This window comes from Balaenoptera musculus, chromosome 20 (assembly GCF_009873245.2).
Source record: "Balaenoptera musculus isolate JJ_BM4_2016_0621 chromosome 20, mBalMus1.pri.v3, whole genome shotgun sequence".
Classification (NCBI taxonomy): domain Eukaryota; kingdom Metazoa; phylum Chordata; class Mammalia; order Artiodactyla; family Balaenopteridae; genus Balaenoptera; species Balaenoptera musculus.
Window position 1 is genome coordinate 47,572,495 of NC_045804.1, and position 15,273 is coordinate 47,587,767.

The following is a 15,273-nucleotide window of genomic DNA, read 5'->3' on the forward strand; positions in this document are numbered from 1 at the left end:
GCTTTGGTCAAGACAGGTGTGGGTCTGAACCCTGGATCTTTCACTATTAGTTGTGCGACCCTGGACAGTTAACAACTCTGAACTTGGTTTACCCATCTGTGAAATGGAGGTGATGTTTTCTCCTGCATAAAGTTGTAGTCAGGATTAAAGGAGATGAGGGCGATTAGGCCCTCGGCCCAGTGCCTGGCACATCCTGGGACTCAGTTGGGCCTCTTACTGTGACCCTTCTCCTTCTTCCCCTCCTCCACCCTCCCCCCATCATCACCAATAGCAGCCACAGCAGTAGCACCCTTCTCTTCCGCATTGCTATGGGGCTTCTGACTCCTGGTGAAGGAGGTGATTTGGGGGGGAACCTGTCTGGAGGGTCCCCTCCTCCCCGCTAACACCTGATTTCCATCTCTAGGATCATTTAAACTTCTACTGTACCGGCAGCAGTTTGGGGAACTTGCTCCTGTCCATCAAGTGTGAGGAGGCGGATGGTATTGAGTACCTTCGGATCATTCTCAGGTGGGGCTTCTGCACTGTTAGAGGCCACGCCTCTAGTGGCCAGGACCCAGAAATACCAGTCTGACCAGTCTGCTCTGGGTGTGCTGGGGAAACGGACCTGGCTGGAATCTTGGGGCTATGTCTGAGTTGCCAGGCAGGGAGACCAGGTGTTTATGCCTGGGGCTGATTGCGGGAGTCAGAGTGGTGTCTGGTTCAAGGTCATCTAGACCGTACCCCAACCTGCCTCTCTGGTGGGAAGTGGGACTCTGAGGAAGATGGCTTATCCTGCTGAGATGCAACTTCAACCTGTCCTGGGAGAGGGTTTCCCAGAATACTACCTACGGTGTGCAGCCAGTCAGGGAAAATAGATCCCAAAGCATCCGAGACGCATCTGCATCTGTGTGCACCCGAGACGGAGCCGTGGTCACAACGGGAGCACGGATTCACAGCTAAGCCGGGGACCTCTCTCTGGAATATGACCTCCTCAAGGGCAGGAACTGAAACTGGTTTCTGTTTGGTGTGACTAACGTGTTTTGTAGAACCTCCTTTGCAATAATGACAGAGGGATGGTCTGTTGTCTCTGCAGGCTTATGGTCTAGTGGAGAGGAACATGGAGGAGTTTAATTTGTGGCGCAGGTATTATTTTAGTGATTTACACAGGATGCTGTGGGAGCACAGAGTCTGTCTTATTTATCTCTGTCCCCGGTGGGCTGGTGGAGAAGCCAGGAAGACCAGTGCTGGTGCTTAGCCATGAACCTGTCAAGCTCCCAGTCCGTATTTGTGAATCTAATTGGAAGTCCTTGAAGGTATTTGGAAAAGAGCCATAACATTTTTTTTTTTTTCTGCCCAGATTTTGAGATAAATTTGGGATGGACAGGGACACATAGCCTTGCTGTAGGAGAGGTGAGAGGCGGGGTGGGGGGGGGCTGGTACAAGGAAGTTGTCAGCACTCATCCAATTTTGATTTGCTTTTTATTAAGAAAGGAAGCAGTTTTCTTTGCTGAGGTTCACCTGGCTAGAAATGATGTTTGCAAGGCAAGGAAGAGTCCATTAAATCGCTAGAGCCAATTTTCTGAGGGAGTAATACCTGGATCCCCATCTCCTAATAGGATTTTGAGCTAGGTGAACCTCTGTAAAGAAAATTACTTCCTTTCTTAATAAAAATCAGACCCAGGTTGGGTAGAATTTCTGAGTAAGAAGATAATTGAACACAAAGATCTAACCCTCTTTTTCTAGTATATAGCCTATCTGAAATGCTGCACCTGGACTAAAAATGAGAGAAAGATGCCCAGCACACAACATACTTTGATGATTTTTTTTTGTTTGTTTGTAATCTGTGGGGTAGTTAGGACTGTAATGTAGGTGATATTGAGAGTTGAACCCCATTGCTTCTTCCTTAGAAAGCAATGTAGTGTGGGAATATATGAAATTGGAGATTTGGGGACAATTCTGTGCTGTTTAGAAGTAAGGGTGAGCCCTGGAACAGTCAGGGGTCTTTCTACATGGAACCACTTTTGTTGTTTGGGGTCAATAGCATTTGAAATCAGTGCCCTGGGGAGCCCAAGCTCAAATGTGGCTCTCCCAAACAGAAATCCAGCGAGTGGGGTGGCAGAGAGAAGCCATTCACCAGCTAGGAAGTTGGATAATCACATCGTGTACCCAGAGTAATGGCCAAATTGAAAACCAGACATAAAAAAATTGGTCCCACAGCCTAGTAACTTTACCAGGCACAAAGAAGAAATTATGCAGAGATGAAATTCCTCTGCTGGCAGTGACTCCTGTCCCAGCTTCTTCCTCATTCCCTGTAGGCTTCTGGATTATTTAATTGATGTCTTATAACAACCAGCTCTCTAGCCTAAAATCTGAGGAGAGTATTCTAACAGCATCTGTGTGTGCCATGAGAGTTGCCAAGGAGAATCTACTCACAGTTTGGAGATAAATAACAAGACTGAGTAGATGTCTCCTTTTTCATGTTTGGATATAAAAAGAAGAAGGAGAGGGGAAAAAAAACCCCTCATAGTTTGGTGAAAGAAAAGATTCTGCATCTAAAAAAGTATAACCTAGCATTTAGAAGGTAGGGAAATAACCAAGCTTTGAAAAGGATTTGTCATAGAAAGCCAAGTAAAATTTAGATATCTATTAACTTTGTGTTTTCAGCAGACTTCTAGAAAAAAATAAACTGTTTTAAAGGCAAAAGATTAAATAAGTCAATAGAATGATATGAAGAAGGTGCTGGTTAAATTAAGGAAATAATATAAAAAAACTAAAAATGGCCAAGAAGAATTCTAAATGATATTACAAACAGTAGAGAGCAGAATCTACTTTGTGGAAAACCCAGTTAGTAATATTGAGAATAAGCTTAAGAAGCTCTCACATAATTCAAAGGTAAACACAACAACTGTAAAATGATAAGCAAAATTATAATGAATGTGGAGGATAGTGAATAGGAGTTAAACATGTGGATAATGGATGTTCTTAAGATGATTGAAGATTTAAATCTGCAGATCAAAATGACTCACCAAATATCAGACAAAATCAATGAAAGGAAACTAATAGCTGGACATATTCTGATGAAAATTTAATATTCCATGGATATAAAATCACTGGTAGAATGAAAACATTTCAAATAAGAAAGGATGACAAAGAAAACATACCCATATAGAAAAAGAGAGAAAACAGAGGAATCATAAATAAGTAAATATGATAATGGAAATAAGTCTGAGTACATAGATGATGTATAATAAATATAAATTAGTTAAATTCCACTATTACACAGAAAAGATTCTCAGTTTGGGTCATCTCTACAAAGGGAAAAAAAAATCAATAAATTAATTTTATTAAAGAAAGTAACTGTATATTTAAAAAGAAAAGTGTTGAGAAAAAGTTATATCAATCAAATCCGAAAAGAAAGCAGAGTGGGCAATATTAATATGGAAAAACAGAATTAAAGGCAAAACAATCAGTGTGACAAAGAGGGCTGTTGTCTATTTGTGAAAGATAAAATCCACAGCGAAGATATCTTATGAACCTTTTTGTTGTTAATAGTATATATTTTAACATAATATATGTCTATATATATATACACATATATATATAGTGATTAAAATATGGAGAAATTGGCAGAATACAATTGTAGCGGTAGATTTTAACATACTTCTTACCACTTGACATCGACTAGGGTAGGGAATGAGAGGGTATGGATAATCTCATTAATATTATTTATGTCAATTGTATATATGTATCTTTATATGTATCTTTACCTATACTTGGCTATCAAACTTTGATCCTCTCATGGAGATTTCTGCTTCTTTTCAAGTGTCTATGGAATATTTACACAAATTGATCATAAGGTAGATAGGGCTTTAAAACAAAACCTAGACTTCTAGGCTCCAACCATTTAAAAAAATAACAAATTGTTATACATATATAACAAATATGTGTAACATATATACACATACATATGTTATATATATACATATATAACATACATACATATATATTTGAATATAAATATGTAAGATATATAAAGACATGAATAACTATATATCTTCCCATTTCCTCATTTTCCTAGCATTCTGTAGAACCTAGTGTTCTGTAACTTGCATCTCTTAACAATATATCTAGAGTTCTTTCCATATTAGTACATAAAGAGTTTCTTAATTCCTTTCACTGCTGCATAGTATTCTATTACCTGAATGTGAAATAATTTATTTAATAGATCCCCTATTAATGGCCATTGTCAGTCTTTCAGTATCACAAATAATGCTGCAATGAATAACCTTGTACAAATGTTAATTTGTATGGACTAAAATAATTTCTCAGAAGTAAAATAGCTGGGTCAAAACATAAATGCACATGTATTTTAATAGATTTGCCAAATTGCCTTCAGTAGGAGCTGTATAAATTTGAACTTGGATTTTTGCCAATCTGATAGTTGAAAATGGTATTTTAGTATAGTTTAAATTCATAATAATTTTATTGAATTATGTTGGGCATGTCTTCATATATTTAAGGATCACATGTATTTATTTTCTGTGAACTGTCTGTTCATAAGCTTTGCTCCTTTTTTTAAAAAAAAGGATTGTTAGCCCAAATTTCTATTTTTAAAAATCTTACAGATCATTCTTGATAGCAGTAGATTTAGGAACCAGAGTTTTGAGCCACAGAGTAAATCTAAATAAATTTTAAAAATCAGACACTTTGGGCTTCCCTGGTGGCGCAGTGGTTGAGAATCTGCCTGCCAATGTGGAGTACACGGGTTCGAGCCCTGGTCTGGGAGGATCCCACATGCCGCGGAGCAACTAGGCCCATGAGCCACAATTACTGAGCTTGCGCATCTGGAGCCTGTGCTCCGCAACCAGAGAGGCCGCGATAGTGAGAGGCCCGCGCACCGCGATGAAGAGTGGCCCCCACTTGCCGCAACTAGAGAAAGCCCTCTCACAGAAACGAAGACCTAACACAGCCATAAATAAATAAATAAATAAAATTAAAAAAAAAAGTCAGACACCTTGCTGGATATATTTGCTTACAATTTGACAGTAAAACTACAAATTAATAACAGTAACGTTTAAAAAACTCACTTAACCACTTAGAAGTAGGCTATCTCAACACTTTCCTAAATAGCCGTTGGGCCAAAGAGGAAATCAAAGCTGAAGTTATAGAATATTTATAAAATAATGACATTTAAAATATTACATCTAAAAGCTTATGGGTTGTGTCCAAAGCTATACTTAGAAGAAAATTAATTGCCTTAAAAAGTTCCTTATTCAAAAAGAAAGAATCATATTTGTAAGTTGTTGTTAGTAACCTCTCTGTGCCTCAGTTTGTTTACCTGTGAAATGGTGATGGTAGTATCCACCTTAAAATTATTGAATGCATATTATGTGTCAGAACCTGATACATTGTAGCTACTCAAGAATGGTAGCTGCTATTATTATCAATATTATTACTTAAAGTAAGAGGAAGGAGTTAACAAAGATTAAAGCGGAAACAAATAAATTAGAAATAAAAAACCTCATGAGATTTGATAAGTAAATCTAAACTACAGATTTATTTATAGCCTAGAAAAAGATAAACTTCTGTGTTGAGGGAACAAAATAACAACAAAATAGGTAACTATTCAGCTAGTCAAATACAGATAAAAAGAGAAAATAAAAATACACAAAATTAGGCATTAAGAAGGCATATAACCACAGATGTAAAGAAGATCAAACAATTTAACAATAGATGTTAATAGACATTATGTTCAACCAATGCTATTATATTGAAAATTTTATTTGAAGCAGATACCTTTCTGGGAAAGTATACATTACTAAATTTAACATGAGGTGAAAAACCTGACCGGCTCAATAATAATAATGGAATAAATTGAAAAAGTTCTCAAAGAATGATCTCTCCAAAAGTTTCTAGATCTAAAAAAAAAAAAAATTTCTAGATCTAGATGGTTTGCAGGTAGTTATTTGAAACTTGTAAGGAACAGATTTCCTTAGAACTTCAAAGATAAATAGGAAATATTAAAGATACTTAAGGATAAAGACAGATTATTTGTGAATGACAGCTAGGCTGAGAGCAGACTTCTTATCAGCCATGGGACAGTGGGACAATATCTTTAAAGTGGTGGTAGACAGCTGTTTCAGACATTTAAAAAAAATGAAGGGAATATATCACTTACAGACTCTCCCTGAAAGAATCACTAAAGGATGTACTTCAGCTAGAAGAAAAGAGAAACCAAAAGGAAAGATGCAACTAAAAAGTGAGAAGAAATAGGTAAACTATGCTGATAAGTTTAATTACTGACTGGAAAAAGGAAGTATTTGTTTTTTAAAAAAAGGATTCTTGAACTAAATTTATAAACAAATGTAGGAAGGACAGTGGGAGGGAAGAGTTCAGTAGCTATTGTGTCCCCTCCTTCCTCAGGAGAGAGATAGCAAGTAAGTTTAGAGTTTGTTGGAAAAATATAAATATGTGTATTGGAAGTTACAGGAATACAATATATAGCTCTAAACTAGCAGAGGGATATAAAGAGAATTAAAAAATCTTTATCAGACTGAAGTCAGGAAAGGAGAAAAAGGAAAGAAAACACAGGGTTATTAAAAACACAAAATGATAAAAAATAATTCTAAATACATTAGCAATCACAAGTATAAATTAGCCTATGAAAATATCAGGCTATCAGATTGGACTAAAAATGCAGCTATACTCTACTTAATAAGAGACATGTCTACAGAAAAACGACATGGAAAGATTTAAAATAAAGAAATAAAAAAAGATATGCTGGAGAAATACTAACCAAGAAGGCTGGTGAGCAACAGTAATATCAGACAAAATAGAGTTTTAGGGAAAAAGTATTAGTAGGGATAAAAGGAACACTCCTTTGTAACTTGGGAATCCTTCCCTACTCCTGATTTTCTTGCTCTGTGTGGCACCCCTGGCTCTCTTCACCCTCTTGATACAAGGCTAAATTTGGGAGTAAGAACTTGATGTGTATAGCTGTGTTCTTTTCCCTTTCCCTCTTGGAGCTGGCTGCCCTCAGGGCATTCCCCCTGCTCTCTGTACTGTAAGTCCCACCTGAGCAGACCCCACGAGAGGAGGCTTGCCCCTGCCCAGCACTGCCTGTGGGTGTGGGTAACTCTGGGGTGTAGTCAGAAGACCCACTGCACCTCCACAGTAAGCTCATGTGCTTCCTCTTCACCTTTATCAGTGCCAAAGGAGTTATTTTAATTCCTGAATTACTTTTAATTTCTTTTTTCTGTATTTGTTCATAACTTGGGCAGAGAAGGATGCCCTTTACTGGACCCCTCAGAGGCCTCAGCCTACATGATGATCAAAAGAACAGTCCACCTGGAAGATCTAACAGTCATGAACTTGTATTTAGTAACATAGTCTTGAATTTAAAAAGGCAAAAACTGGTAGGAATATAAGAAGCAGACAAATCTTCATAGTGGGAGATTTCAGTAACATCTCTCAGATGCCAATGCACCAAGTAGACAAAAAATTGTGAGGCTATAGAAGATTTGAACAACACAGTTAACAAATTTGATCTTGTAACATACATTCTTGAACTCAACAAAAGAGAAAAAAATACATTCTTTTTCAAGCTCAGATGGAACATGAAAAAAAAAGTCCATGTATCAAGTCAGGAAATTTCAAATAATTAATATCATGTAGGGTATGTTTCCTGAATATGCAAAAATTAAACTAGAAATCAACAATGAAAATACTGAAAGATAAAACTCATATATTTGGAAAGTTAAAAAAATAAAGAAAACCCTTTTAAATAACTCAGGTGCTGAAGGGGAAATTGCAAAAAACTGACAAAATATTTAGAACTAAGTGACAATGAAAATACTACCTACCAATGTGTGGGATGCAGTTAAAGTGGTACTTAGGGAGAGATGTATAGTTTTAAATGCATTTGTAAAAAAGAAGAAAGATTCAATGTGTAAGCATGCAGGTCAGGATGTTAGAAAAAGAATAGTAGAAAAACAAAACCCAAAGAAAATAGAAGGAAAGAAATAAAAAAGGCAAGAATAAGCTAGTGAAGTAGAAAGCAAAAATAAAAAAAGAATAGAGATAATAGACAAAACCAAAAGCTATCTCTTTGAAAAGATTAGTAAACTAAACCCACAGCAAGGGCTGACTAAGGAAAACAGAGAAAAGATAGAAACAGATACTATTTCCACAATGAAGGAAGGGACAGGACTACAAATAGAAATGAAGTCTTAAGAGAAAACCAAAAACAATTTTATATCAATGCATTTGATGGATAATTTTATAGAAAAAAAACAAATTACCAGAAGTGACTCAATAAGGAGTAGAAAACCTAAACATTCACCATTAAAGAACTGAATTGGGGCACTTCCCTGGTGGTGCAATGGTTAAGAATCCACCTGCCAATACAGGGCACACGGGTTCGAGCCCTGGTCCAGGAAGATCCCACATGCCGCGGAGCAACTAAGCCCGTGCGCCACAACTACTGAGCCCACGCACCTAGAGCCTGTGCTCTGCAACAAGTGAAGCCACCGCAATGAGAAGCCCGCGCACTGCAACAAAGGGTGCCCCCCCGCCCCCTGCTCGCCACAGCTAGAGAAAGACTGCGCAGCAACGAAGACCCAAAGCAGCCAAAAAAAACAAAAAGAACTGAATTGATAGCCACAGGTATCCTCCCAAAGAAGAACAGCAGGCCCAGAGATTTGTCTGTGAAATCTCACACAAATTTTAGCAAACCTTTAAGGGACAGAAAATTCCTATGGTATACAAACTATTTCAAAGGATGAGATGCTCACCAGCCATTTTACAAGGCTGGAGTAACACCTTGATATCAAAACCTGACAAGGGAAGTACAAGAAAATAAAATAGGCCAGTGTTGCTATTGAACATAGATATGAAACTCTAAATAAAATATCAATAAATTCAGCAGGATATGAAAAAAATAATACATCATAAGCAAGAGGAGTTTTACCCGTGGATTGAACATATAGCTCAACAGAAATGTAATCCACCAGGTTAACAGATTAAAAACCATATGATTATCTCAGCAGATGCAGAAAAGCATTCGGTAGAATTCAACACTTTCAAAATGTGCTGAATGGATCAGGGGAACAGGCTAAATTTAGCCTTATGGTGAATCCCTTTATAAAGCAACTTTCATCCCATTTATATTTTACGTAAATCCAGATTTTCAAATATTAGTTTTCCTTTTCATAAAGGTTTAATTGCATGTCAGACCCAAATATGTCCAGAAGCTCTGCCCAGTTCTTCTGGAGAACACAAAAAACCCACAAAGAAACAAAAAAGTAATGTCGAACTTGAAGGTAGCTATTTACATTTCCCGTATTTCAGTTGCAGTCAGCTGTACCAGGCAGGTTCTTTGAGTATCCATTTCCCATGGGGTCCCTAAGTAGGATTCCATTTTCCAATTTGAGTGCAGTATCCAATGCCAGGGTTGGGCGGAATGAGGCAGGTCTGACCCAGGGTGACACGAAGCAGGTACCTGCCTTGTGGCCTGGCGTGACCTCAGCCACCTTCCTTATTGACTCCATTTCTGTGGACACCCCTTTCTCATCCTCATCCACGTGTGCAGGTCCAAAGTGAAGACAGTACATGAGCGGATCCCCTTGGCCGGACTGAGCAAGTTGCCCAGCGTCCCTCAGATTGCAAAGGTAAAAGCTGACACTGAGAGGAGGTGGCTTCCTCTTTTAGGCCAGGTCTGGCCTCTGGGGTGGGGGCGGAGGCTCTTCCTGGGTGGGCTCTGCCCTTGGGGAGGGGAAGGCCATTGTCCTCTTGGGCCCTTGACTGCATGGATGCAGTTGGGGGGAGCGGTTGGCGGATGCCCCCCTTTCCTCTACACCTTGCCCATCTCATCCTCGCTGCTGAGGCTGATCAGGGAACAGGATAATCCGTGGTCTCTGCCCCCAAGTTCCCAGCTAGTTCAGGAGACAAGAGAAATGCAGAGACAGGGCTGGAGAATAGAGGAGGAGGGAGGGGAGGGGGCAGCTGGGGAGACTTCACAGCAGAGGACAGTTGGGCTGAGGGATGACCGGGCTGTTGATCTGACCCCAGGCCCCCTGACCCCCGCAGGTCTTGGCCTCATGCTCTTTTTCTTTGTGGGCAGAGGAGCGCAGGTGCCCTTCATGGACGTGGCCCCTGAGCTGTGTGTTTCTCTCTCCCTGCTTAGGCTTTCTGTGATGACGCAGTGGGGCTGAAATTCAACCCTGTCCTGTACCCCAAGGTGAGGCCCTTCCCCCCCTCCCCTTGCTCAGGGCTCTGCCATTTGGCACGGATTTGCACGCCTGTGGCTCTGTGGGAAGTTATCTGCATCTTGGGGGGTTTCGTGGGGTCTCCGTGATAAACCTCCATGTCCCCCCCTCTCCCTGCCCACCCCTTCACAAACTGATCTGCTGGAAACCCGTCCTCAGCCATGCCTGGGTCCCCAGCCTGCTAGAGTTGGTCCCCAGCTGTGTGGAGGTGGCAGACAGGTAGCAATGTTGCAGCTTCTCAGTCTGGTCGTACCTGCCTGAGGCCAGTGCTGAGCTGGGGATTCTACCTCTAGCTGGGGGGCTGCTGCAGACCTGGTCAGCCATCAGGAAGGGGGCGAGGGGGGCAGAAGGCAGAACCCCACTAAGAAATAAAAGGCCAGACCTCGGCTCCCTGTTGCCAACGTTAACTACAGGTCTGAGGCCTTACAAGCCTCGGCCGGCCCCTAGTTAATAAACTTGGCTGGTTCTCTGTTAAGTTTCCTTAGGCTTGGCCTGATCTTGACCCCAGTTCTAATGTCGGGGTGTGGGTGGGGAGAGGAGCGATAATAACGAAACAAACTCCCAAGCCCGCTCAAGAGCAATTATGCTGTGAGAGGACTTAATCACCCACGGACAGTGAATTGCTTTAAATAGGCCATAGGAAGAGACCCAGGGGCACTGGCTGCTGCTTTGCGAGCCCGCAGGGCCTGGGGAGAGGCCATGGAAGCAGGGCAGTGCTTCCGGACGTCCACCGTGGGCCGGCTGGGGCTCGCTGGGGCGGGCTGGCGCTGATTCAGTCCATTCCGAGTCCCAGTTCTGACAGCCAGGAACCAGGAGGTGAGACGTTTGATGAGGGAAGAGGGGTCCTGTCCCGGCTGGGATACCCAGAACCCCCTGGAATGAAGCCTCATATCTTCACAATTGGGCTTGACACACTATTCGTCCCCATGCGGGGGCTGAGCTAATGGCAGGGTCCTCTCCTGCACAGAGAATGTGCCAGAGCCCTTCTCTCAGACACCTCTTTTACCCCCCCGAGCATCTGTAGGCGCTTCCCAGTAAGATGCTGTGCTCCATGGAATATTTTCTATCATTCAGACTGCCCTCCCCTTTATAATTAAAGCTGAATTAGTGAGGTTTAACCCAACATCAGAACCCCATCATAAAGCCCTAGCTTAACTACAAGTTTGGCAATTTTTGTTGTCAAATCACAGCCACTGAGAGAACCCGATGACTCTCATTTTTGCATAGTTTTCTCTATAGCTTGGAAAGCCTCCGGCTCTGGTAATAATGGGAGAGCAGCTGTATTTTCATGTTTTCTAGATTGGAAGGACTGCTTCGTCCGGCTGGGATGTTAATCTGGCTGAGATGTGTGTGTGTTTTTACAATTCACAGAGTTTAGAATGTTCCTTGGAAGGTGTCCATGACCGGATGCCTCTTCCCGGGCAGGGCAACTGCTCCAAGCCTTTGACTCATCCCAGGCGGGAGTGGGGGGCGCCCTTTGGGGTCGGGCAGCGCTGTTCTTCCAAGGGGAGCTGAGAAGTGTCCATTTCCTTAGGCAGCTGAGAGCCACACAGAGATATGTTGGGGGTGACAACCTGACATGGGCCACATACTCTGGCCAACAAGTCATGCCTGGTTTGTTCTTCCTGTAGCAAAACGTGTGGCCGAATCCCTCCTTTTTATTGCAGAGACCATCCCAATAGTCCCCAAGTCTTGTCTTTCCTAACAAGCTGGTCCAACTCTGATCTTTCTGGAGGGTTTACATAGATGATGGTGATAATAGCTGCTGTGTGCTCAGCACTTCATGTGCTTGATCTCCCTGAATCTCCACAGCCACACGTCTCCATTGAACAGGTGAGGAGGGACTTCCCTGGTGGTCCAGTGGTTAAGACTCTGTGCTTCCAATGCAGGGAGCACAGGTTCGATCCCTGGTCGGGGAACTAAGATCCCGCATGCTGCGCAGCATGGCAAAAAAAAAAAAATAAAATAAAATAAAAAATAATAATAATAATAAAAATAAAGAAACAGATGAGGAAACTGAGGCCCCGGGAAGTTAAGTGGCTCACTCAAAGCTGCACAGGTGAAAGCAGTGGATTCAAACTGAGAGCTTAGTGTTTCTGACCAACTCTTTGAAGCAAAACAGAAAATTAGATGGAACCGGTGGTCAGGGTTTTTATGTTTGTTTTTTCTTTGCTTATTGAATTAGCGTATGTTCCTCCTTAGAGACCTCTTATTTTATGGATAAAGGGGATTGAAGTCTGGGCAGGAGCCGTGCCTTGCTCAGAATCCCACTGCTGCTTAGAGGTGGAATTGGAGCTAGTATCATCCTCGCTGGCTGGTTTTGGGGTCCCGGCTGCACTTTTTACTCCCCAGATAAAACACTGGGGTAAAGTCAGTTGCCCGTGTCCTGCTGGACTGCCTGTGTGTCCAGGCCTTGACTGGCATATCTGGAGGGAAATGGAATGGGTGATCCAGAGGTTTGGTCACCACTGGGGGAAGTCCAGGGGCTGGGAACAGCTGAGACCTTTGGAGTTGCATCTTGACCGTGTACTTTGGACTTCACCCTTTCTCTTCCTCCATGTGTGGATGTTTCATATCAGGGGGGCATGTTCGCCACCAAAATGGGTGGTGCTTCCCCTTCCGCTTGCCTCCTCATTTTGCCTCCAAGTTAATAATCTGATTTCTTCTTCCCACCATTTTCCAGGCCTCCCAAATGATCGTGTCCTACGATGAGCATGACGTCAACAACACATTCAAATTTGGGGTCATTTATCAAAAAGCCAGGCAGGTAAGCATCACGAATCCATACTGGTCACTAGATCCTGTGGGTTCTCCCTGGGGACTTTTGTTTTCCCATCCCCCAAGCACAGGAGCCCTGCATTAGGTTCTTAAATACTCTGAACACAGTGACCACATTTCATATATGAATTAGACTGCAGGTGGTAGAATCTTCAAGGTGGGCTGCTGCTCTCAAAAAGGCCTGCAGATCCCTTAAATGGTAATGTAGCTTTTCACGCAGTGAATTCTAATCCTTCCTGGCTCCCTCCGCTTATATTTAAAAACGAGCTGTTCGTCACAAGAAAAGTCAGATGGGGTGGAGGGAATGGATGAGCACAGGCTGCTTTCTCCTTGCCCGCCACTCTCCTGGCTGGGAATTAGCTTTTGCTCCCCAGACCTGAGTAGTGTCCTGGCATCAGCTGTATGCTCTCTGCCCAGCTCTGTGTTCACTGATGTCACGCTGGTAGCTTGAAATCAGCCACGATGGAAGTATTCACACCATGGAAATGGGCAAACACCAGGGCTTCTGTTTCTTGTCTTTGGAGAGCAGGTTGTTAAAAATGTTACCGGTACACAGCGCTTGTCCTCCTCTATCTCTTGTAGCGCTTACGTGCTGCTTTGGCGTCAGTTGACCAGAATGGTGTTTCTCAAAGTGCGTTCCGTGAGACACTAGTCCAGTGAGGTACTCTGTGAACAGATGAGTTCCAGGGGGGTGGGTGTGGTCAGTTGTGTGGGAACAACTTTAAAGGTTCTAAGAACCCCCAGAGTAGAGAACTCTTTATAACTTTGTTGAACTGTGATTCCCATACGTATTTGACCACAAACTTCCTATCCTCCTACCATGAACTTTTATTAGCATCCTGAGAAGTGGTCTGCTGAACACACCAGTATTTCCTCATCTGGGTTGTATGGAAGAAGGTTCCACACCTATTTCATCTTTGTATCATCCAAGAGCCTAGCATGGGGTGTTTATATAAATACACTCAATTTTTTGTTATGTGAATGAATGAATGAATGAATAAAAGTTTTGACCCTGTGAGTGGTAGGTCGATAATATCTTTCAATATTATCTGTGTCATCTTTTTTGCGTGACAGTGTCTTTCTCAACTGGATGATAGCTGACTTCCTTGTCTGAAGATATTAGACCACAAGAGGCATGTGTTGGCTTAAAAACACTCTAATTAATGAAGGCTTGTGGAGCTGAAAGACCAACACAGATAAATCTTATAATTTAAGGGAATTATTCAAGTAGGCACTCTAATTATTTTCACATACTGCATTTTTATTTTGTACAGCTCTGATAATACAGTCCCACTAATTAAAGCTCTTTGCTTGTGAAATTTACCAAAGCAGATCTCATAAGGTGATTACAGTCCAATATTCCAGCAGAGTTATAATTACTGAACATTAACCATCCACCTCTGAGAAGGAGGCTGAAGGAGTCTGTATGTTGTTTATGTACCTGACACCGCTGAGGCAAGGTGGGGTCGCCCAGGCAGATAAAAGTCTTTTCTTAAAATATTTGGATTGTTGTTTTGCAAACCTACATTGGGGGGATTAATATGAACATTTGTTGCATGAAAGCCCTATGCTGGTCTTAGGATATAAATAAGCCCCATCTAACTCTCTGTTTGTCAGACACTTTGCTAAGCCTGTGGAGGATACAATAATGACTAAGAACATCTCTCCTGAGTCCATGGTCAAGTTCAAGGCCAGTATAAAAATAAAGACAGTAATACCAGGCTGGGTGTAAATCCTAGAGAGAGGTGCACACCCCAGAGCATAAGCTGGATTGTTTTCTCAGGAGAAGATGTGTGTTGCTTGGAAGCAGCTATTCTCCCAAACCCTAGCTTCATGACCTGGGGCATACAGCATGCTGGACTAGAGTTGGGATGCCTTCGTGGCATGTGACAGATCAGGCATCGGGAAACCTTTTCTGTAAAGGGCCAGATAGTAAATATTTTAGACTTCACGGGCCATACTGTTTGTGTTGCAACCAATCAACCCTGCCTTTGAAGTTCAAAAGCAGCCATAGACAATACTAAATGAATTGGCCTGGCCATGTTCCAATAAAACTTTATTTATAAAAATAAGCAGTGGGCCCAACTTGGCCCCCAGGCCATAGTTTGCTGACCCCTGCTAGAAAGCAGTGTTTTCCAAATTTTAGACATTCACAAACCACATCCAAGATCGTGTCATTCTACCCTTACATTTTTTTATTGCACCTATACCACTAACTACTTACTTTTCTTTAAAGTTTTCTTTCACCTTA

General features: G+C 41.9%; 1 protein-coding gene across 7 annotated transcripts in view; it reads left to right on the top strand.

Annotated features, from left to right (window-relative positions):
* RAP1GAP2 (RAP1 GTPase activating protein 2) overlaps positions 1-15,273 on the top strand; it is a 216,548-nt gene that overhangs the window by 162,536 nt on the left and 38,739 nt on the right. For all 7 annotated transcript variants that reach the window (XR_005017852.1, XR_005017853.1, XM_036837485.1 and 4 more), the window contains 4 exons: positions 404-507; positions 9,569-9,647; positions 10,163-10,216; positions 12,928-13,011. Coding sequence is in view for 5 of the 7 variants with exons in the window: in XM_036837485.1 (XP_036693380.1) it covers positions 404-507; positions 9,569-9,647; positions 10,163-10,216; positions 12,928-13,011 (321 nt within the window). In the remaining 2 variants the exon portion in view is untranslated. The remainder of the gene's footprint in view (positions 1-403; positions 508-9,568; positions 9,648-10,162; positions 10,217-12,927; positions 13,012-15,273) is intronic.